This window comes from Notamacropus eugenii, chromosome 1, assembly GCF_028372415.1.
Source record: "Notamacropus eugenii isolate mMacEug1 chromosome 1, mMacEug1.pri_v2, whole genome shotgun sequence".
Classification (NCBI taxonomy): domain Eukaryota; kingdom Metazoa; phylum Chordata; class Mammalia; order Diprotodontia; family Macropodidae; genus Notamacropus; species Notamacropus eugenii.
Window position 1 is genome coordinate 348,487,007 of NC_092872.1, and position 25,779 is coordinate 348,512,785.

At 41.6% G+C, this 25,779-nt stretch overlaps 1 protein-coding gene across 3 annotated transcripts in view; it reads right to left on the reverse strand.

Annotated features, from left to right (window-relative positions):
- ASPG (asparaginase) overlaps nucleotides 1–25,779 on the reverse strand; it is a 121,085-nt gene that overhangs the window by 56,175 nt on the left and 39,131 nt on the right. For all 3 annotated transcript variants that reach the window (XM_072630071.1, XM_072630070.1, XM_072630072.1), the window contains 3 exons: nucleotides 15,165–15,277; nucleotides 1,399–1,581; nucleotides 379–492 (listed from right to left, as the gene is read on the reverse strand). In XM_072630071.1, the coding sequence (XP_072486172.1) occupies nucleotides 379–492; nucleotides 1,399–1,581; nucleotides 15,165–15,277 (410 nt within the window). The remainder of the gene's footprint in view (nucleotides 1–378; nucleotides 493–1,398; nucleotides 1,582–15,164; nucleotides 15,278–25,779) is intronic.

The window sequence follows — 25,779 nt, forward strand, 5'->3', positions numbered from 1 at the left end:
CACCTTACTGACTGATAGAACTGACACCAAGTAGCAGAACTAGGAATAATGGGTGAATGTTGTAGATAAGCTTTTTAAGCTCACCATAAAGGAAAATTTTTGAGTCATTAGTAGTCATCCAATCAAAGGCCAAATGACCACTTGTCATGAATGTTATAGAGAGAATTCTTGTTCAAGTTTGGGTTAAACTAGATGACATCTGAGATCTGAGATCCCTTCTCAGATCCTATACTTTTTGGCCTGGGTAGGTTTCTCATATCCACTTATGTATTCATTCACAAATCCATAGAGACACTAGCCCGCTCAGATTCATTCACACATACCCCCCCAGACAAACACATATATCTAAGGCAACCCGCAGGCCAACGGGATATTTACCTTCTTCCTATTCTCCAGGCTGAGGTCATCCCGGCCTAGTACATAAGAGAGCTTGGCCAACGCTGCTTCAGATGTCATATCAGACCCGGAGATGGTGCCAATACCTGATAAAGCCTAAAAAGAACAAGGAGAGATAAGGCTGAAAAGACATCCCATGCTCTGTAAGGCTGCCCTGGTTCCTAAGACTTCCCTACCTTCTACCCCTAAAAACTTTCTGTGGCTCAGCTCAGAGTCCAAATGGCTAATGCCACCATTGCTAAAATAGAAGGCTACCACCCAAACAATGTCTGGCCAGGCTAGAGAAACTGTAAGCATTCCCCACTCAGTCTAACTTAACTCCAGACTGGGAATGTGAGGATTCTGTGTTAGAAAGGAAAGAGTTATGTGGCGTGGGGGATAGGGGAGTCAATGAATAAGTAAGAAATGAGATATATGTTTGTGTTATTACAGGAAGAGCCAGGAACTAAGTCAAACAATCTAGGTTCTAATCCTAGACAGTATTAATAATACCTGCCAGTAACACATTGTTACCCCAGTCAAGGCTCTTTCCTCCTATCTTTTCCTCAGTTTCCTCATCTGCAAAATGAGGAAATTGGACTTAATGATCCCTAAATTCTCTTCTAGATCTGATATTCCATGTTTTCTGTTCTAAATGATAAATGGAGATATATATTTAAAAAAAAGTTTAGCTCTGTAAATACCTTCAATGTTAACATTCGAGCCTTTGTTAGCAACATAGTGCATGAAGAGAAGAGTTCCAGACTGCCTCATTGCCCTATCCTCCTCTTTGTACTGCAATAAACACTTACCTTGCAGTTTAAAAAGTGTTGTAATGTTCTAAGCGACCTTCCCATTCTGGCATTCCACAAGCATATCAATAGACCCTTTCCTGAGCATAATTTGACTTTAGACTCAGACGAAATATTTCTGAACCAGCAGATCAGGCCTTAAACCATGGTTCTCGGCAGAAGATCCTATGCAATCAATGTTGACTCTATCCCCCACCTAACCCGCCCTCACCATGCCAGCTGCGTAGTCGGAGGTCACAGAACCCTGTAAGCAGTGGGTGCAGTTGACAATGACCATTCCCCTCTCTGTGGCCTTCTTCAGCTCCCAAAGCAAGTCAGAGTTGGTAGGTCCATTGCCTGTGCCAAAAGTCTCCATCACCACCCCCTTCATGGGGGGCTGTAGAAAGGCCCTCACCTAATAGGAGAGAGGCCAGCATGAGTGATGAATATTACCAAAACAGAAAAGAATAACATTAACATGAGATCTAGTGTGAAGGGGCCTAGGTTATGAGTCAGGAGAACACCTGTCTATATGCACCCTGGCCATCAGTGTGAGGTACAATCTGGAACAACCCACTTGCCCTCACTAGACCTCAGTTTCCTCCCTCATCAAATGGGAATCAAGATGATAATGGTAGGTAATAAGAATAATACCTATCCTGCCTCCTTCAAGGCACTATTGTAAGGAATAGTGAGAGAATAGATATAAAATAAAATTGTTTTTAAAAGCTACACATGTAATTATAATGACCAAGCTGGGGCCTGGAGAAGAGTTGACAAAATTCCCTCACTCTTTTGCAGCAGGGGACTACAGGTGTTGATTATTGCATAAACCATCAGGCACAGTGGATATGTTGTTTTGCTGAACATTTTTCTCTCTCTTTTAATTATGCCTACACAAGGCAGCCCACTAGGTAGGGGAAGTGGGATGGATTTATTTAGAAAATAAGATGATATAAAAACAAAAGATATCCATAAAATATGATAAAGATATACACATGTATATAGCACTTTTAAGGCATCCTTAATATAACACACATACACATATAAATATATACATATGCATATATAGTTGCTGGGAACTCCTTATGCTGATGAACCCACAATCGGGTCTATATATACATATACGTTCATGTGTATGTGTGTATACAGATATATACCCACAATCTGATCTATATTTATGTGTTTATATCTACACACATGTACAGTGTGTTATGCACATGTGTATAGCTACAAATATGTGTATATGTGTGTGTATAGACCAGATTGTGGCTTCATCAGTATATATACATAAATTTGTGTGTGTATATGTGTATACGTACGTATACATATTCATCAGTATAAGGAGTTCCTAGTGAGAAACTAGCTTTACCTATACAGATCAGCCCCTTCTCTATAATTTAATCTTAAAATTGCCTGGTGCCTTGAGAAATTAAGGGAGGACTACCCAGCCAGGATGTTTCAGAAAGAGGATTTGAACCCAGGGTTTCCTACCTCTGAGGCCAGCTCTCTATCTACAGTACCCTGCCTTTCAATATTAATGAAGTATTATTACTTTTTAAAAGATGGGCTAGTAGTGTACGGAGAATAGGATAAGTACCAGGTAGCCTTGGGCTCCTCTGGTATCTACAAAATGTCAAGTGAACTAGGGAGCGGCAGGTAGGTAGCACAGCAGACAGAGCACCAGTTCTGGAATCAAAAGGACCTGAGTTCAAATGCAGCCTCAGAAACTTATTGTGTGACCTTGGCTTAAGTCACTTAAACCCCCTGATTGCCAGAGAGAGAACTAGGGAAAGACACCATATGTTTTGATTTGACTCCCTGGGGAAAAAGGTCATGTGCAATGGTCAAATAGGTATAGATGGAATAAGCACCCTCATTGAGGTAATCACATATTCATAGGGATATGATCATTAATTCTCCACTAAAGTTGTCCTCTGGCACATATGGCATGGAGGGGACCCTGGGCTCTCCAATGGCTATGCCAATGGAGTATAAATTTGGGCAGGTCGCGCCAAATCTGGCCAGGCAGGTTCTGAGTCCAGTGTCTATCATTTAAGGACCAGTCTTGCTTGGGCAAGGAAGATCAACACTGGAAAGCTGGTTATCCAGAGAAGGATGGGAGAGAGGGGGAACATGAGGGAGGGAGAGAAGGGGCAGAGACCTTACTGAAAAAGAAGACAGAGGGCCTGTGATCCATCCTCATGGAAGAAGGGCACACATTCAAGAAACTACAAAGCCTTGAAGTTTTTAAATACTACTATTAATGATAATTATTACTCCTGTTAATGTATAATTTTTTAAATGCATAAGGATAAGAAACAGAGTGGAGTAGGAGAGGTGAAGAGGGACAACCTTGGAGTCAGTCAGGCATTCAGTAAGCACTGTGCTAAGAGGTGAAGTTACAATCTCCTCATACTACAGATGATAAAGAGAGGCTGAGCTTAGGTGACTTGTCTAGGATTATATCTAGTAAAGACAAGGATCATCCTAACTCTCAAGTCCAACACACTGTCCATTTAGGCCAAAGCAGAATACCTTCAGGGTATACTCAGAATCTCTTCCAGCCCTGGCTCCCACCCAGAAAGAGAAGCTATTTACTGCTATTGATCTCCTGGTGAGGGGACTGGCTACATCAAGGAATTCATGGATCCATGATGGTATGTAGAGTTACAAGCTTCGTTATTTTATTAAAAAAAAAAAAACTCATCATCAAAGCATATTGAAATCTCACAAAGTGCTCCTAATAGCCCTGGAAGATGGGTTGGGTATTATTACGCTTGCTGATTGATCCACATTTTACAAATAAAAAACCAATGCTGAGAAAAGAGAAGCTCCTTCCTTAGCTGAAGTCACATAGCCTGCAAAGCTTGAGAGTCAGTACACAAACACATATATCCTGAGACTAAGACCGTTTTCTCCACTATTCTGTGCTGCCTCCTCATGGAAATAAACAAATTCCCTTCTTTAGAATTCCCTTACCTCTTCAGGCCAAGATGGACCATGAAGCAGAAAGCTCAGAAGAGACGAACAAGTGTTGGATTGGAAGTCAGAGGACCTGGGTTTTGACCACAGCTCTGCCACTGATTTTACTACCTGTGTGACATTGAACAAGTCACTGCTCCTTCCTGAGCCTTTGATTCCATGGCTCCAAATTGCAGGACTCGGACTCAGTGACCTCCAAGGACCCTCTCGGTTCTACATCTATGATCATTCACCCTTGTGTCCCTGTTTGTTAAACTCATCAGCTACCAGGGTGACATGTTTATAAACTGATATCTCCTTTGAGAACAGGAGCCCTCACTCCCCCAGCAAAACCCGGTGATTAAAATAGCCTGGAGGGGGACCGGCCTGCTACTGCTGAACGACCTCAGATAAGCTCTGCAGGGCTCAGTCTGACAGCACATATTTTTATGAGCCATAAATCCATACGTAGGAACACAGAAATATTCATCAGCCGAATGATGCGAGCTCCCTAGGTTGGCCCCTGGAGAACCTGGGCCTCTTGGCTGGGTGGCCAGAACTGCCAGCCCCAATAAACAGTCCTTTAAATCCCTTAGCCCTCTCGAACCTTGGGAAGCATCACATTCCAGGGACAATTTATTTAATTAAGGAGCCATAAGTAGACTTTTATTTTTCACCTGAGAAATAGGATTTCACTGATGGGAAGCTACCTGAATGGTAGCTTTATTTTTTTCTTAGATGTGTAAAATCACGCAGTTGACCTTGATGATCTCCTCGGCCTTTCCTACTTTCTGTGATTATTCTAGTTCTTTTTTGTGTCCTAGACCCCTTTGGCAGTCTGATGAAGTCTGTGGACCTTTTTTTAGAATTCTGTTCTTAAATGCATAATAAAATACAACATATGGGATTGCAAAGGAAACCAATTATACTGAAATACAGTGATCTACTCATTTTTAAAATCAAGTTCATGACCCTGAGGTAAGAAACCATTATCTAGGATACTTTCCTGCTCTGGTACTCTCTGGTCAGTGATCTAAAGAGCTCCCCCCAAGTTCTGATATTCCATATTCTACAGTCACGGACAGCCTATAACACCCCTTGCTCCATGAAGGACAATGTGGCATCATGAGGACACCAGATTTGGAATCAGGAGAGGTGTGGGCTGGATTCCCAGCTCAGTATGGCCCTGGGCAATCACTTAATTGCTCTGAGACTCAGTTTTATCATCTGTAAAATGGGGATAATAATACTTAGGCTCCCTGTCTCCTTCCGTGCCCTGAAGAGTTCTAATTGGAGGACAGGAAGAGTTTATTATTGATCTACCTCCCTCACTATCTTCCCATTTGCCTAGACTTGACTCAAAAGGATTCTCATATACAAGGTGGGACTGACTGATTATGGAGACGGATCTGTTCATTTGTTTTAACCAACACAGACTTCCAAAAAAGCCTTGTACCCCTGGGTCATCACAAACTGATTACCACAAAGCTTCTACCTTTGCTTGAACCATTTTAGGAATGACTTTTTTGGGGGGAAAGGCAGACTTCATAGTTTCACAGAACAAGTTGCAAAGGGATCTCTGAAGTCCTCCAGTCCGATATGTACCTGACCAAGTTTTCCCCTACATAAATCCCAGCAAGTGACTGTACAGTAAGAAGACCTCAAGAGAGGTCTTCAACCCTAGGTGAGAGAAACACACTGCATCCTAAGGCAGTCAATTCCATTTTTGAACAGCTCTAATTGGTTTTTTCCTTACATCAAGCTTAAATCCACCTTTCTACAACTATTCCTCCCCCCTATTGCTCCCAATTCAGATCCTTTGGGACCAAAAAGAGCAAATCTAATCCCTCTTCTCCATGGCAGTTCTTCAAAAACTTGAAGACAACTCTCATGTTTCCCTAAAACCTCCAGGCTAAATATCTCCAGCTCCTTCCACCAATCTTCATGAACTATAGATCTTGATACTCTCCAGCCTCTTTTTTCCCATTAGCTGCCCTTCTCTGGACAAGCTCTGCTCATTACTGTCCTAAAGAATGGCACCCATAATCATACATGGTGCTCTGGATGTAGGCTAAACCAGGAGAGAGCCCAGCAGTCTAGATGAATATCTTCTCTCTATTAATGGGCCTAGTTTCCAATAGTTTGGGGCCACAATGGGTCCACTAAAAAAAAAACCCAGATCTTTTCCCTCATGGATATAGCTCATCCCTTACAGATGTCCTAGTGAAGCTGATTTTTTGAGCCAGCATGGCAGACCTTATATAAACATAACCCAACTGATTTTCATTTCATTGGATTTAGCCTAACCTTCTCATCTTTCAGTTTCTTTTTGGATCCCAACTGTCACCCCAGCGTTAGTGCTCCCTCCCAGCTTTGTGTCATCTTCATATTTGACAGGTATACCAGCTATGGCTTTCTCCAATAAAATGATTAAACAGCAGTACAAAGCCAAGCACAGATCCTAAGGGAACTCCACTGCCAGCCTTTCCTCTAGATGATAATGAAACACTGATGACAATTCTTCCAGTCCAGCCAAATAAGCAACTCTAAAACCACCCAACTGTATGTGGCACTATGGAGTCCACATCTTATGTCGTATGCAGGGTCAGTATGCAACTCTGTCAAATGTTTTGTTAGCTAAACTCAATTAGTTAAACTGTATCTCCAGCACTGTCCCAATCTGCCAGTCTGGTAACCATGACAATAAAAGGACTTGAGGTCAGTCAGTCACATTCTTCATAAAACCATGTTGGTCTTTGTACCCATAGCTTATTTTTCAGATGGTCACTAATACTTTAAAATTAGTTCTAGAATTTTACCAAGACTTGAAGCCAAGCATACTTGGTATAATTAATTTACTCAATTCTCTGCCTTTCTTTTGAGGAAATTATCTCATATACACTTCATTCCTGTGGCACCTACTCCTTTCTACATAATCTTTCAAAGATCACTGTCACCTGCTCAGCAATTACATCTGCCAGTTCTTTCAGCACCCTGGGGACTTAGCTCACTCAGCCTTGTCACTGGAATTTATTCTCTTTTATCTCCTTACTTATCTTGGGTTTCAATTCACTATTTGCCTTTTTTTCTGTTATGATCCAAACAGAATTCTCCCTAGAAAAGAAAAAGACCTGGGTTCAAGTCCTGCCTCTGATATGACATACTGGTTGTATGATTGGGCAAACGACTTAACTTCTCAGTGTATCAGGCAGATTTCTGTGACTCTATGCCACAGAGAAAGTGCCAGTCTTCATCTATACCAATAAAATTCATCTCTCATCTGTACCACACAATCTTCTTTGCCTTTTATATAAATCTAAGCTGAGAAATGGGTCCTTTTTTTTTTTCAAATTCAGAAAATAAGCAAAGTGAGTGTTGGGTAGTTCTACCTTCTTCCCTATTATCCATTATCACTGTCCCATCCACCCTGAACAATGAACCTTTAATTTTTTTAATTATCTTTTTTTCAGGAGAACTTTTAAAATACCCCCCCAAACACTCCTTTTTCCTTTTGTCCTTAGCATTCATTGTCAATCTCATCTCATTCTGAGCTTTCCTGTATTTGATACTATCACTCTTATATAAACCTTGATATTCATTGCCTCCTACCTGTCCTTCCTTCCATCTTCTTTATATGTTCTTTAAAAATATACATTGAGTTGGAAAAAGCAATAAAGACCCTGAAAAAGAACTAGCAAAACTTATCTCCCACAAAGCAGAGAGGTGGAGCATGGCTAAAACAGAATGCCATGTATGTCATCAGGTCTTATCAGCCTAATGTCTTTGTTACAAGACAGGGTTTGGGGGAAGAGTGGTTGAAATAACTGATAAAAGACAGAAGGCTTCACAAGAAAACATTTTAAAAACCTAAGTTGGTCAATGACTTCTCTGTAAATTTGTCTCCACCTCTAGGCAATTCATTTTTTTCCTCTTCAATGGCGATTCCTAGCTATCCCTGGTAGGCTGACTTAATTTAGAAATTTTTAGTATGCAAACTTCTATCTATTCACACATAGACATTAAGATATGGAAAGGACTTCAGAATCCATCTAGTTTAACCCATATACCAAAGGCATTCCCACTATCGTAAATCTGCCAAGTCATCATCCAGACTCTGCTTAAAGACCTCCAAGGAGAGGGAACCCACCACATCCCAGGGCAAGTCATTCCACTTTGAGATAGCTCTAATAATTCAGACATCATTCCTTACTTTGAGCCTAAATTTGTGACTTCTGCCCATTGGTCAAACAGAACAGGTCTAATCCCTTCTCCACATGATAGTCCTTCAAATATTTGAGCACAGCCCACTGGAAGAGAAATAATGTACCTTGAGGAGGATAGGCTAACTTTCTTTAAAGGGTATTGAAACTATCCTTAAGATTTAATTGTCTTAGGATTTATGGAACTGACCTATCTTCCTGATGACCTAAATACAAAAATCCAGTGCATGAGGACTCAGCAACTCCTCCCTCATGCTTCTGGCCAGTGGACTAGTATGACCAAAATAGGAAAGGAAACTCTACCCAATGAAATCAACATTGTGTCCTTGCTGAATATCTTTTCCCTTCAGTAGTTCCAGCTTCTCTTTCTGCAAACCAAATAGTACCAAAACGATGCCTGGAGGCGTAGGTGAAACTCAACCTGCAACTCCAGAAATCCAGAAGATAGTTGATAAGGTAAAGCCACAGTCTGAAAAAAAGATCAATAGAAAATATGACTGCTTTGAGGCTGTAGAATACAGAAGCCAAACGGTTGGAGGGACCGTGTATTTTGTAAAGGTACACCTTGGAGGTGGTCAATATGCACATTTAAAAATATTTGAACCTCTCCCTCAAACGAATAAGCCAATGGAGCTGTTAGACTACCAGACTGACAAAACCAAGGATGATGAAGTGAACTACTTTTAGAAGCAGTCAGAATGCATTTGGTTACTTTCATGAGCATCCTGTATCAATAAGCACAATTGAAATGAAATATGGATCTTTGTAAAGTAGATTTTGACTTTGATGATGTATTGGTTAGTTTTAGTCAATGTTCCCTCCTTTCCTCTTTTTATTAATTCTTTATTATAAGGAATGTATCAGTGGATTGAGGAAGGAGAACAGATATATTCAGATATAAAGTGATATAAGAACAAAAGATAGCAATTAAAAATTTTAATCAATTCTTAAAAAAAAAAATATTTGAGCACAGTGAACCAATGATACCACTGCTAGGATCATACCCCAGATAGACCGAGGAAAAAGGAAAAAAATTCCTAGATATACAAAAATATAGTAGTTCTTTTTGAGGTGGCCACTAGGTGGAAACTGAGAGGGTAGCTACCTATTGGGGAACGAACTGGAGAACAAAATAGCTATTTGAATGAAATAGAATACTTTCATGTTGTAAGAAATGAAGAAAGAGATGGTTTCAGAGAAACCTGAGAAGACTTGGATGAACTGATGAAGAGTGAAGTGAGCAGAGCCAGGATATATACTAATAGCAATACTTGTAAGAATAATTAAATGTGAAAGTCTTAACTACTTTAATCAACGTAATGATTCACAACAGTTACAAAGGATTCATAATGAAAAATGCTATCCACCTCCAGACAACTGATGAATTCTGAGGACAAATTGAAGTATTTTTTTTACCTTATTTTTCTTGTGGGTTTTATTGTTGTTTTCTGACAAGGTTAATATGGAAATATATTTTCCATGACTTCACATGTATAATGGGCATTATACATTCTCAATGGGTGGGGGAGGGCTGGAGGGAAAGAGAGAATTTGGAACTCAAAAATTATTAAATGAATGTCAAAAAAAAAAGAAATGAAGAAAGGGATGGTTTATAGAGATTCCAGAAGACCAATGATGAAGCATGCTGACAGGCAAGCTCTCCTGAAAGAAAGGTGAACTCAGGGTGAAGATTAAGACATACATTTTTTGGACACGGCCAATGCAAGAATTCATTCTGCTTGACCATGCATGTTTGTTACATGTAGTTTTCTTTTCTTTTTGAATTGTTGGAGGTAGAGAAAAAATGGGTTATTATTCATTGGAAAAATTAAATTTTTTTGAAAAGAAAAAATATTGAGTACAGATACCATGTTGTACCCATGTCTTCTCTTCTCTAGGCTAAATTCCCCTTAGTTCCTTCTATTGATAAGTCTTTGGTTGACCTCTTCTGGACACTATCCAGTTTATCAATGTTCTTCACAAACTGTAATGATCAGACCGGAATACAATATTCTAGATGGAATCTCACAAGAGCAGAGTACAGTGGGATCATCATTTCCATATTCATAGAAGGTATGCAGTCCAAGGTTGCATTAGCTTTTATGGTTTCCATATCACACTGCTGACTCATGTCGAGCTCATAGTCCCATAAACTCCTCATATCCTTTTCACAAAGACGATCCTATAACTATGTCTCCCCCATAATGTACTTCTGAAATAGACTTTTTATACCAAAATGCAAGACTTGACATTTGTTATTACCGAATTTAGCTCTTGCTTGTTGACAAGTCCCAGTGAATACCTATGAGGTCCCATTTCCCTCTCTAGTCCTTTAGAACACTTAGTTCTTGCTTTTGGGCTCAACACTGGACATTTGAGACCATGAGTTCTCTTCATGGTTTCTTTCTTGGATTTTGTGTCCTATGAACTTCTGGGTATCTCAGTTACTATTCTTTTGCTTTTATTGTACCTACTCTCTAATGTGAGAGATATACATAGACAGTTTGCTCTCCCTCCCCTATTCCTTTTAATTTAAAAAAGCATTTAATTTGATTTGCAAATCATTTGTAACAATCTTTGCTAGGTTTCCTCCAGCTGTGGCCAGGAATCTGTCATCCCTATATTTTATGCCATGGTCCAGAAATCCAAATCCCATTACCAGACATCATGTCCTAAGCCAGCTGTTCACTTCCATAATTAATTTTTCTCTTCTCCAGCCACCGCCTTCAGTGGGCAATCGTTAAGAAAATATAACCTGCGCTCTTATGGTTTTCTTCTTGTCCAACACTGCATTATTATTGGCAATATTTTTAAATTTTCTTCTGATAATATCATTTCTGCACAAATGAATAATCTCAAGAGGTTGTCTCTTGTCTTTAATATATTCTCCATGAAGATAAGAGACATCTCCCTCTAGTCTTGTCTCTGAACTCTTTGAAATCTAGTCTTCAAAAATCTATGGTACATGTCAGCCTATGCCCAGCTTTCATTTCCTTCTTTATTACAAATTATCATATGGAATCAATATGTTCCTCCCCCACAAAGTTTCCATAATTTCTACCTCAAAGTCTAGCTCTTTCTTCTTGGTGAGAATCAGGTCCAAGTGCCTCTTTACTTTCTGAAAGGTGAAATTAAACTTAAGGCAAAGCAAGAAATTTGTAGCTGCTTTGCTTTTGGAAGAGAGAGAGAGAGAGAGAGAGAGAGAGAGAGAGAGAGAGAGAGAGAGAGAGAGAACTGGCAAATATTCAGATGATTTCAGTCATTCATCACTACCATATCATGCTACCAGACCAGACCATGTAAATGGGATCATAGTTCTAGAGCTAGATGGAACTTCAGAGGCCATCTATTCCATCTCCCTCATTTGACTCATTTTAGAGTTGAGGAAACTGAGGCCCAGGGAAATCAAGCTATTTCTTACTCAACGGATCACCCAAATGCTTTCTGCCTCCGGTTCCTGGATTTCCCCACACAATACTTCAATGTATTCATGATTTCAGTATGATTACATGATATAGTCATTATATACAATGTTACTTTACTAATCAGAGGCAGCTAGGTGGTACAGTGGATAGAGCACCAGTGCAGGAGTCAGGAAGACCTGAGTTCAAATCTCACCTCAGACACTTGACACTCACTAGCTGTGTGACCCTGGGCAAGTCACTTAACCCCAATTGTCTCATCCTGGGTCATCTCCCATCATCCTGATGAATATCTGGTCACTGGATTCAGATGACTCTGGAGAAGTGAGGCTGGTGACCTGCACAGCTCTCCCTCACTCAAAGCCAAGTGCAAGTCATGTCATTATTTCTCTGATGGCATGCTCTTCTTTGGCCACGAAGAGCAAACACACACTTTACTTATCCCTTATCTATTCTGTTCCTTTTGAATGAGGTACAGCCTTCCTGCATCACATTCCCCTTACAAGTTCCATTTTAACACGCATATGTGATACATTTAAAGTCAGATGTGTCTGGCTGTATTGGAAGATTTAGTTCACCTGGAAGTCAGTGTGTGATTTTTAGGGATCAAAGAGACTGAATCATGGAATCTTAAAATACTGGTACAAGAAGGAGTCTTAGAGGGTATCTAGACCAATTTTCTGGCCAAAGAAGAACCTTCTCTGTACAATGCCTGACAACACCCTCTGATTAAAGGTGTTTAGCAATAAGCAACTCATAAGCTAGAGGTGGAAGGGGTCTTAGAAGCCCCCTAGTCCAAACTTCTTATTTTACAGTTTGGGAAACTGAGGCCCAGAGAGACTAAAGACTTGCCCAAGATCACATGATTAGTAAATCCTCTGACTCCAAAGCCTTTCCACTGTTCCTCTGCCTTTTATATAAATCTAAGCCTAGACATAGGCAGTGACTTGCCTAAGAACACTTTGTAACTAGTCATCACTTGTAGAAATATATTTTAGTTAGTGAAAAGGATATCCTAATTAACCCTCAAGGTAGTCATTGAAATCCTGCACCAAGTCCCAAAAGAATAGAAATACCCAATTCCCTGCTCCTAGGACTTAAAATCTTTCTTTTGGTCTGGAGTTATGTTATTTCAGACTAAGTTTGAGCCACTGTTAGGACTCACAACTCATTTGATTTCAGGGAGGTTTTGCAATACATACTTAACAAGCTTTACCTAACTCCCCAAAAGTTTTGCATAAATCAAATTTTTGTAATTTAACTTTATTTTAAATGCACCACGGAGACATTCTACTAAATAAATCAAATAATGAATCCTGTGATAAAGTAAAGTAAAAAAAATCTTACTTTTTCTTGTCTCACCCCAGCCTGAATTTTTAAAATCTATTTTCTAGGTATTACTGAAAGCTAATAAGACTACAAATCAATTAGTTTAAAATGTGTAAACCACCAACTCACTCTGTGACCACGGGAAAGTCCCTTTCCCTTTTTAAGACTCAGTTTTTCCATCTACAAAATAAGGAGATGTGACCTAACGTGTTAGGACAATGATTTCCAGCTCAGCCCCAACTCACCAAGCAATCAAGTAACTCCACCGTCTCAGTCTCGATTTCCCCTTCTGTCATGTGAGGAAGCTGGATTACATTGGCTCTAAGGTCCCTTCCAGTTCTTAAATTTTATGACCTGTTCGTTCATTCTGTACTTATTTGTTAGTCATCTGTTCTGGGAAGTGGCTGCAAGTTTGGCCCTAGAGAGGAGCTGAGAGAATGAACCTTCCTCCCTTCTTTGTAGAGGTTGGCGATTACTGGAGTAGAACACTGTACACGCTGTCAGATTTGATGGATGTGTTGCTTAGTTTTGCTGAAGGGTATTTTGCCTCTATTCCCCCCAGCCTATTCTTTTTTATTCCTTGTTACACAGGATAACTTGCTGGGTAGGTGATGGGAAAGGATATATTTAGAAATGAAGGTTCTATAAAAGACAAAAAAAAAAAAAAACACCCCTGGGGCAACCTTTTCTCCTCTCACCCACGCTCCATGGTCCAAGCCTCCCAAAACCCATCTAAGATAGCTAGATACAGGTTGGCCCTCCCCCACTAGCCTCCCCTTTCACCCAGGCTTCTTCACAGCCTAAAGGAGATGGGGGCCATCAGACGCTCATTAGGCATATGACTATAGGCAAGTCACTGAACCTTGTTTACCTCAGTTCGTCATCTGTACAATGAGCTGGAGAAAGAAATGACAAAGCACTCCAGTATCTTTACCAACAAGCCCCAAATGGAGTCACGGAGAGTTGGACACCACTGAAACGATTCAGCAACCACAACCTCAGAGTTACAAACATAGGAGCCTGGTTGAGTGGAAGGACCACAGATAGAGACAATGCTGAGGAAAAGTAGTTTTAGGGGGACAGTCAAGACATTCATGGGACATCAGGTGAAGGCATCCAGTGGACAATTAGAGATGACGGCCAGGAGCTCAGACAAGAAATTGGGACTAGAAACAATGATGAGGCATCATTGATCTAGAGGGAATGACTGAAGTCATAGGGGTGACTGAGATTGGCAAGGGAAAGAGCAGGACCTGGGGAGAGGCTAGTGACATCAGCCCAAGTGAGAAGAAGGGATACCACTTCTGTGGCCAAAGGGCAGGAGAAGATGGAGAACAAGATCAAGTTTTGAGCATGGAGAGTGATGGAGAAGGGAGTTTGGATCAGATGCTCTGCATATTTGGGGGGAAGCAGGAGCATCTATTTTAAGTGTGGGTTGAAGGGGGGGTCAGTATAGTTCACAGGATCATAAATGTGCTGGAAAGTACCTTAGAAGTCATCAAATTCAGCCCCCTCATTTTTATAAACTGAGGCCAAGACAAGTTACATGACTGGCCCAAGATCACACAGTCAGTAAAGTGGCAGAGCTGGGATTTGAACCCAGGGCCTCTTACTTTAAAACCAGTGAGAAGATCAGATTTGGAAAAGACCTAGTGAGGAACGAGGTAGAGACTCAATAAGGGGAGACCATGATTCTAAAGTCTCTTCCAACTCTGACATCTTTTTAAACCAAAACTCTTGATTTCATTAGTGTAGAGAACTCCCAGTGAAGAAATGCCAAACACCAATATAGACAGCAATTGTTCTACAAGTTATAATGTTAAGAGAGCTCTGGCACACTGAGAGGTTAAGTAACTTGCCCAGGGTCACACAGCCAATATGAGATTGAAAGGTGAATTTGAACTCTCAATCCACTACTCCCAGTTTCCTCTTAACATCCTATATTCTGATTATTGTTCTTGTTTAAAAGAAGGCAGATCAATAACAACATCCATTTAGATGAGGTTTGACCTGACCATCCCAGAAATTCAGTCACCCTCCCAAGCCCCAGTACTTTTGCCTACCATGGCCGCAGTAATCCCAGGATAGAACCGCAGGACGCCAACATTTCTCTCCATGTTGCTGTGCACCACAAGTTGTTTGTTCATACTGGCCTTCAGAATGAGTTCTTGATTGACTATTGGGCACAGAAATAAGGCTACTGAAGACAGCAACAGAAGAAGCTATCACGAGTCCCTGTTTCTGTCCTGTGTTTGGGGGGTTTAAGGTCCACTACTCCTCTTTGTTCCTACTTCTGTCCCCTTCATTCAAATCCTTCCTGTTCTTCCAGACCCTGTATCCATTCTACTTCATTCACATCTTTCCCACTATCCCTACCCAAACCCATTTCTCTATTCTCTGAATTCCTGCAGCCCTTAGACCCCATCTCGCCCTTGACTGCATGGTTCCTGTGCTTGTCACTAGCAAAATCTATGCATATTATGTCCTGTCTCCCCCAGGGCAATGTGAGCTCCCCAAGGTCACACCTCACCCAGCTCCTCTCCAAGTCTGGTCCCCTACCCCACCCCAGCCACAGCAGAGCACAGCCAGGCTAAAAACATTCAATTGGTGTTCAGCAAAGTATGTCCCTACCGGACTGCATTTGTTTAACAAAAGGTACTGACTGCCAGGTGGACAAGACAATCATACCAGGTCTTCAGCCTCCCTTCACCTCCACCCTTCCCCAAACACACTTATCCAGATGACATTAGACTACAGTGAACAGGGAGGGCAGGTCTGAAGGACCAAAGAAATCATGGAAGAGCAGGGTTGTGAAGACGGGGGGGGGGGTGAACCATGAGGGCATTGTACACAGTAACAGCAACATTAAGAGATGACCAATACGGATAGACTTAGCTCTTCTCAGCAATACCAGGAGCTAACAATTCCAAAAGATTATGATGGAAAATGCAGTCCACATCTAGAGAAAGAACTAGGGAGTCTGAATGTGGATCAAAGCAGACTATTTGCTCTTTCTCATGGACTTTCCCTTTGGAATTCTTCTTTACATGACTAATGTGGAAAAGTTTAATATGATTGTACTTGTATAGCCTATATCAGATTGATCGCTGCTCTTAGGGAAGGAGAGAAAATTTAGAAATTAAAATTTAGAACTCAAAATTTTATAGAAATGAATGTTGAAAACTAAAAACAAATAAATATTTTTTTTAAAAAACTCATACAACATAGAATATCAGAACCTTAGAACACAGAACATAGCTAGTCCAAGCCAGAAGGGACTTTGTCACGTAGGTCAATCCTCTCATCACACAGATAGGAAAACTGAGGCCTAGTGAGGTGAGCTGACTTGCTCAATGTCACAAGTAACTTAGTGAGAGATCCCAGCCCTAGTCTCTGGATTCTAAATCCCGTGTTCTTTCTACCAGACCAAGCTGCCTCTCAGCACAATATTATAGAAGGTAGTTCCACACTCCATTATTAAAACGCAAGACATTTATATTTTTAATAAACTAAGAAAAATGTATTCATTATATTTCAAGGTCAAGGGAAGTAGGAGTGGTTGATTTGGGAGGTAGGCAGGGAGGCCTGGGTACAAAGCCTGCAAATAGTGACAGCACTCCTCCCGGCCCCCACTGTCCTGCCATCAATCAGTCCCCATACAATGGAGGGGCCAGGATCATTCCAATAGGGGAATTCTGTCTCAGCTGGGAGACCAGATAAGGCAGCAGACGAGGGTCGATGTGCCATTGCCTTCCAGTTTTCCAAGAGTTATGGCTCCAAGGGGAAAATATTTACGCAGAGACCTTAATTCCTGCCTACAAACCAGCCCCTGGCTTTTAATTAAATGGACTGATAGATAAACAGTGACTCAATCAGAACATCTCACCCAAGGTCCTTCAATCCCCAGGGAAAGACAAGAGGAATGTCAGATGAGGCAGCACCCAGGGCCTCCCTCGGCTGATCACATCTTTCTCAGAGAATCAGAATAATCTTAAAGGAGTCCTCAGGTCTCTAGTCTATGCGTCTTCCCATTGCAAGGGTCCTCTGAATAAAATCTCTTTGCTTCAGTACTTTCAGTGATGATAAATTCACTACTTCACAAGGTAGTCATATGTCTGAAAATTTAAAGATTCAATTCTGTTTTATTAAATGCTTACTGTATGCTCAACCTTGAACAGTCATAATTTTTCTCACACCATCACTTCTAGCCCATTCTGTTAGGCTGCTCTTCTTTCTTCTTCTGTTTCTCCAATATTGTGTGTGTGTGTGTGTGTGTGTGTGTGTTTGTCCTTCGTTCTCAGAGGACCATGACATCAAGACGATGACATGACTTGCAGTTGACTTTGATTTGAATAAGGGTCAACTGTGCAAGGTCACCAACCTCACTTTTTTCTCCAGAGCCACCTGGGTCCAGTGGCCTGATATTCATCAGCACAACTGGAGATGGACCAGGATGCAGTGGGAGACCCTGGCCATTTGACACTAACCCTTTCCCAAAAGCCCAGCCCTCTTTGGAATTTCCCTATTCCAGGGGGGAGAGGGTAATCACCATCTTTTCAATCACCCAAGTTAGCAACCTCAGTGTTATCCTTAATCCTTCATCCTCCCCTTCTCTCCACTCACCTAGCCACCATTCTCATTCAGATCACCTCTCCTCTGGACTTCAGAGATGGCCACACAATTGGGCTCCAGCTTAAGTTACTCCCCTCTCCAGTCCATCCTCCCACTCAGCTGCCAAAGTGACTTTTTTTTAAACGTAAGTCTGACCATGTCACTCCTCTGCTAAGGAAACTTCAATGGCTCCCCATTACCTCTACTATCAAGTATAGATTCTTCTGTTTGACAGGTAAAGCCCCTCACAATCTGGCTCCAGTCTTCCTTTGTAGACTTTTTTATATATTAATCTCTCTCACATGCTCTATTGACCAGACAAACAGACCTAGTCACACATGACACTCCAGCTCCCATCTCTGAGGCTTTAAACAGGTCATCTCCCAAGTCCAGAATGCCCTCTTCACCTCCATTTCTTAGAATCTCCAATTTCCTTAAGATCTCAGCTCAAACACTTATCTGCTACATGGGCATTCTTGATTCCTCCCTAGCTAGTCAATCCTATCTCCACAACACTCCTAAGAGCCCCAACTGTGATAAAATAAAATAAAAATACAATAAAATGTACATAATATTAGCATGAAGTTATCTCAGTCAACGTGCAGCCCCTAGGGACCTTATTACAGCTTAATGGCTCCCATTTCTATTTGAGTTTGACATTGCTGGTCAAGAGCACTAAAATTTGCCAGAGTGCCTTACTTAGAATCAGGAAGATGAGTTCAAATTCTGCCTCAGACACTTATTAGCTGTATTGACCAAGGGCAAGTCTATTGCCACTCTCAGAATGTTTCCTTATCTGTAAAACAGGTATAATAACAGCACCTACTTCACAGGGTTATTGTGAGGACTAAATGAGATAACATGTAAAATAATTTTTAAAAAATATTTAAAGCACTATGCAAATGCTACTGTTATGGATAAATAAGATGCCCAGCCAATATAGCAAATATGTGCCAAAAGCAAGCCCTACACCCAAGGGATCCCAGTTCAGAGGTCAGCTCTCTATCCACTCCATCATTCTGTCTTTCCCACCTAGCACATATGGTACCTAATAAAATCCCAGGAAACAACAGAAACCACAAAGTATCAGGGAAGCTTGACGACCATTCCTACATGGAAAGAAGGGCCCCAGAGAACAGAATTCCAGAGTGCAGAGGCTCTGGCCATCCCTCCTTGTGAGGTGATACATGTGATACATACACATGCATGGATCCCTGCCATGCCAAAGGAACTGCTCCAGGGCAGCAGAGAAAACTAGCACAGAATATTAGGGCTACAAGAGACTTAGAGATTAACTAGTTAGTCCAGTCTCCTCATTTTACAGATGAAGAAACTGAGGTCCAGAGAGAGAAACTGACTTCTCCACTATTCCATTTCTAGCAAGCCTTTGTTATTAGTCATGTCTTAACTCTTTGTGTCCCAGGGAACCATAAAATGCCAATGCTGTCCATGGGGTTTTCTTGGCAAAGATTCTGGAGGGGTTTGCCATCTCCTCTCCAGCAGATTAAGGCAAACAGAGATTAAGTGACTTGCCCGAGGTCACACAGCTAGTAAGTGTGGATTTGAACTCCAGCCTTCCTGACTCCAGACCCAACTCTCTATCCACTGCACCACCTAGCTGCTTCTGAATCAAGTTCTAAGCAAATCTTTAGTCTATTCCAAATCTGACATCCTTTTTTTTCTATCCAGACTTTGGATTTCAATAGCGTGAGGAAATTCCCTCCAGTAAAGCAGACAGTAAGATTCAAACCCAAGTCTTCTGATTTTCAGTTCCAACTATACTAGGATGCCTCCACCAGACATAGAAACACACACACCACAGAGACATCAATACCACAATTCCTCCAATGCCATTCTCAGAAGGAGAAAAACCAGGAGAACACAGAGACAGTCATAGGAAAGACAATGATGAGGGTTCCAATGATGGGGCCATGAAGCCCAGCCATGAGCACAAACCTCCCCTTCCCCATTCTCTCCTCACATCCAATCAGTCTCTTCACAACCTGAAGCATAAGCTGGTTCTCCAAGAACCCATCAGCAGGACTGTTACTCTGTGTCTTCTTTAATTACCCCAGCATCAGTGGAAGACCCAAGAAAGGTTAGTGGCCCTAAAGACAGCTGTACTCAGTAAGTATCCATGGGACAGTGAAACCTTCCTGAGACAATGTGCCCCTTCTATTCTCTTCTGCCACTAAGTCCTGCATTATTTTAGTCCTCTCTATTTTCTCTAACTATGAAAAAGGGGCAATGTGTATAGACAGCCAGCCTGGGAGTCAAGAAAACTCACATTCAGATTTTGCCTCCAGCATGTACTGTGTGACCCTGGAAACCACTCACTTGCCTAGGCAAATCTCTTAGACTCTAAATTACAGATGAGTGGCCGATCTGCCTTGGTGGGAGGAGTCATCACACTGGAGTTCCCTTCATCGATGAAATCAAACATCAGCACAGCCAAAAAATACAGTGACACAGAAAGCTGCTAGTTCCTTTTAGGCTCTCTGCCCAGTCAGAGAAATCCCTAGCAGTTTTGTCATCTGGGCACCAAAAGGCATCTGGGTTTTCTCAAGGTCTCACGTGCAGTCAGGTGATGGGCCTTCTGTGACTGGTTAGCTTTATGACCTTGAGCTAGTCACAGTCAATTAATATACAAATATTTCCCCAGTGGCCAGTACAAGCAAGGTCTTGCACTTGGTACAGAGGGAAATCACAGATGTAGAGACAGAGGAGGATTTCATGGTCACCTTCAAAGTAGCGCCCTCAGGTCCTCTGACCCCAAACACAATTCTATTTCCACTGCCTCTACTTCTAAAGAATTATCCATTCATTCCTCAATGGATGGCAATTATAATACATAAAAACAAATGAACAAAAAAACCAACTGGCTCTTGAGTCAATGGACCTGAGTTCAAATTCTGCCTCTGATACTACCCTTGTTGCCTTGAGCAAGTCATTAAAATTCCCTGGTCTCAGTTTCCTCATTGGTAAAATGGAGAATTCGCACATGACCTCTGAAGTCTCTTAGAGATCTAAGATGATTTCTTTTTGTTATTGCCCAAAATGGGCAGCTAAGTGGTACAACCAAGAGAACATTGGGACTGAAGTTGGGAAGACTCTTCTTGAGTTCTAATCCAGCCTCAGATAAACTTACTAGCTAGATGATCTTGGGCAAGTCACTTAACCCTATTTGCCTCAGTTTCCTCATCTATAAAATTAGCTGAAGAATTAAATGGCAAACCACTCCAGTATCTTTGCCAAGAAAACCTCAAATGGGGTCACAAAGAGTTGGGTACCATTGAAATGACTCAACAACAAAAAAAATTGTCAGGGAAAAAAATCTATCAACTGAAAATTAATCCTCTACTAATGAGACTTTTGGCACTTAGCTAAGGTCAGTTTGTGCCTGAATAGATGAAACAGTCTTTCACTGGGTCTGCACTCAAGTCCTTCCTAGCTTGGGAGGGGCTGTCAGAGCTTACACTCAACTGACATTATAATTTCTGGAAGCCTACTATCCTTTACTGAACATGAGGTATTAGGGATATTGTAGGAGCAACATCTGAGTCACACAGGCTAGGCTAGTTTTTCATTAAAAGATATTTACTTAATTGACCCATGAGGCTAAACTGTTGACATAACTCCACAGTGTCCTATATACAAAAGTCAATGAGTCAAGAGGCAGAAGCTCCTCCCTCAGGCTTGACCAGCACATTAACATGAATGACAAAGGCAAAGAAGCTCTGGTCAGCTGAACCAACCCTGTATGTCCTTGATAAATATACCTTCCAGGGTCTGTAAATACCAAATACTAAATAATAATTGTTTCTCTTTTACCCAGGAATCTTGAGGGTCTTCCCCTCCCAGTCTGATTTTTTTTTTGTTAAAGAGGCCATACCTTGAGTAACTACTCAAAGAAGCCTATTCATTGAATGGGTGTATCTCACTCAAAGTGAAAATCTAATAAGACCTTAGCCTAAAATAACCAGGGTCTCCCACTGCATCCTGGGCTATCTCCAGTCATCCTGATGAATATCAGGTCACTGGACCCAGATGACTCTGGAGAAGAAAGTGAGGTTGGTGACCTTGCATAGCCCTCCCTCACTCAAATCAAAGTCAACCGCAAGTCATGTCATCATCTTGATATCATGGTCTTCCTCAAGAACTAAGGATAAACACAACAACAAAAAACATAACAAGTAAAGCTTCTTTTGTTAATTGCTAGATGGTCTCTCTTTGCTCCAATCCTGATCCTGAAAACTAGATGATGACTGGTAAAGAGAGGGGGGAAGGGGAGGAAGAGAGGTAATGGAGAATACAGATCTAGAAAGAAAAATAAAACCAAAGATAAATCCAACAAGGTCCTTCCTCTCATGGAACTTAAGGCCTCGTAGATGGAATAAGACAAATGCATAAACCAACAGGAAATGATACAAACCAAACCATACTTGGGTGCTAAAAAAGGTTCAAGACAGCAAATGCTGAAGGGGTATGAAGACTGGAGTAATAATAGCCATCATTATCATCATCATCATCATCATCCCATTGATTCATATTCCACAATCCTTTAAGGTTTATAAGGCACTTACTTTCCTCACAAAAACCTGGGGAAGTGGGAGGCACAGGTAGAAAGTCCAGTCTGGCTTCTAGAGACTCAAAGTCAATGAACACAATCAGAGCACAATGTGGAAGAGGGTGGAGGGGATGGCCAAGATCTGGGCAAAAGATGGGCAATCTCTTCTTGTCCCTCCAACTCCATTTTCCAAGGTTCTGGAATCCAAGCACTGGAAGATGCTTGGAGATCCTCTAGTTCAGAGGTGTCCAGTATAGGGCTTACAATATTCCTGAGTACAGCCCAAAGCAGATTAAAACAGAATTAGGAAATATTTAACAAAACAAGTAAAAATACCACAAAACATAAACTAACACGCATTTTAAAACTAAATCAACGTGATCTACAATGTTTCTTATTATGAGATAGTGGCCGCCATTTCTATTTAAGTTTGACACCCCTGTCCAAGTTCATTCCTGTCATGCCTCATTTTACAAATGGGAGAAACTGAGACTGAAAAATGGGAAGTGATTTGCCTAATGTCACAGAGCAAGTGAGAGAAAAAATCAGGGTCAGGGTCTCCCCAACTCTGAATTCAGTGTTCTTTCTACCACACCATGTTGTCTCCTCCCTTGCAATAACTCATTCACCCAATTATTCACTGATGGCTTGGTACCGCCTGATTCTTGCAGCCTGTTGGGACTTGGACAGGTGGAAGCTAGCAGAGGGCTCATGATTCACACAGCAAACTCCTCCACACTCTGCCAGTGGGCAGTGGGGCCACCAGGAAGTGCCACCCTGAACACCAGATAAGATTGTGACTCATCTCTCCCCAGGGTGACTGAGGCTGGGAAGCGCCTCCTTCGCATCTTGCCTTTCTTGGGTTCTCTTGGGACAAAGGTAGGCAGATACACAAAGTCAGTATTATCCACACAATGTTTTAAGAGCTATTTTCTACCTCATCAACTATCCCCGTTGAGGGGAAGACCCCCTAAGGTTAGTTTCCTCTTCTGTAAAAGGAAGGGATTGGGCTGGGTGAACTCTAAACTTCCTCCAACTCTATTTCCTATGAACTGTGCTACTTACTGCCTTGTGACCTTTGGCAAATTTCTTCCCTTCTTTTAAAGCAGGGTCCCAGTTTCCCCCTCTTGAAAATGAGGGAGTTAGACCAGATAATTTGACAGAGCTTTCTTATCCATATGTAAACTGTTCTTGACAATGATTTTACAGGGCCTGAAGACTTTGGGTCAAAAGCCCTGGGTTCAAATCTCATGTACAAGATTTACTAGCTATGTGATTTGGGGTTTGTCTCTTTCCCCTTTGTAGCCTCAGTTTTCACTTCTGTAAAATCAGCGTTTTGGACTAGATGGTCTCTAAAGTCCACTAAGATTCTCACTGATAATACAGAAATTAGCACCTGCATTGCCTATGTCACAGGGGTGTTAAGGGGTAAAGGTCTTTGTAAATCTTACAGTGTAATAGGAATGCAAGTTAGTTATCTTACTGGCATAATGAAGCATCTGTAGGATCAAAAACAGAGGAGAGACTGGTGACATAGCAGAGCCAAATAGTGATGGAAGGCCAGCCTGAGTGCTACACTGCATCCAGGATGGATGTCAAGGGACTAGAGAAAGATTTGCAATACATTGGGCAGATCCTCTCAGGGGGATTTGCAGGAAGATATCCACAAGAGAGAGCATGACATGTAGATCAGTCAGTCAGTCAACAAGCATGTAGATGGATTGTAACCTGCATCAAAGAATGAAAAGGTACCCCACACCTCTGAGATAATGGATCCCCTAAAGAACTGCTATAATTATTAATAGTATTATAGTTACTGTTGTTTTCCTGGATTGATCTACACCATGCTATCTCTACTTGCACCATCACCTCCCCACTGGTGACTTGGTGACTTGGACTCTGTCTAGGGTCCCTCAAGTCAGACAGTTTAGCTTTTGTCTTATCACTCCTGGGTCTAGTCTTCCATACTGCCACATGCTCCCTATCTCTAGCTTCCCTTTATGTGTAGACAGGGACTGTCTTACTTGTTTCTAATTGTATCCCCAGCACTTACTATAGCACATAGTAAGTGCTTAATAAATAAATAATTAGGTAGCTGTGTGGTACAGTGGATAGAGCCTTGGACCTGGAGTCAGGAGGACTTGAGTTTGAATCCTAACTCAAGATACTTACTACCTAGGACAACTCACTTAACTTATTTCAGCATCAGTTTCCTCATCTATTAAACAGGAATAATAATATCATCTACCTCCTAAGGTTATTGCAAAGATCAAATGAGATAAGCACAATATAAATGCTAGCCAATATCATCTATCTGTCTGTCTCTCTATCTATCCATTTCCTACCCATTCTTCCAGTTCCATTCCCTGCACTCAATTGCCAAGAGAGAGTCAGGAAAACTGATTTATTATCAGTTCTGCCACTAATTTGTTGTATAACCCTCAACCATCTCTTCATTCATTCATTTACTTCTTCATTCAGTTCCAGTGATCTTGCTACTACACTAAACTGAGGGTCTACCAGACACAGAAACAGACCCATCTCAGGGACATAGACACCTAAGTCCTTGGATGCCTATTCCAAAAGGAGGAAAAAGAAAGCACATGAGCACACCTAGGAGGAACAGTCCTAAGGCTCTTGATCCCTGGATCCATTTATTAAGTAAGCACCACACTATGTTAGGTACTAGAGATACAAATGTAAAAATGAGACCATCTCTGCCCTCAAAGAGCTTACATTTTATGGAAGGAAACAATAGATACACAGAAAAGCAAACTGAAAATACAGGCAAAGTAATTTCTAGGGGTGAGGATACTTGCAATTGAAGGCAACTGGGATGGGCTTTATGTAGGAGGGTCCAACTGAGCGGAGCCTTGAAGGAAGCTTGGGATTACACCCAGAGGCAGAGATGAAGAGGGAGTAAATTCCAGTCATGGGGAATGCCTGTACAACAGTACAGGGCCCAGAGTGTCCTGTTTAAGGAAGGACAGATAGACTGGTCAGGACGGAAGTGGAGTTTCTGAAGGAGAGTTAACTGGCTAGAACAAGATTGGGATGGGCTTGAGGAGCCAAGTGAAGGACTCTATTTTAGCCTGGATGCAAGTGGCAGGGGGGACCATTAGAGCTTCTCAAGCCCCAGTTTCTTCTACAAATTAATCAGGGCTAGATGAGCTTGATACGGACCTTCCCAGTTCTAAACTCCACACCCTAGTTTCTACCCCATCCCATTCTGAGTTCTTCTTGATATAACTTCCTGTCACCCCTGTTGTGTGTTTAAGTATCTCTTACATCTGTAAAGAGCTTTAGAATTTGGAAAGTATTTTCAGATGCACTTGTTCCTTCTCATTGTTCCTGGAAGGACCCTGAAATAACATCTCCAGATGGAGATGCGGCCAGGATCATGTGGTAGATACGTCAGCTCCTGAGGGCAGGGCCCAGGTCTGCTCTTCCTCTGTCTCCAGTCCCCTCTAGGCTGGGAGCACCCCAAGGGCAAGGTGTGT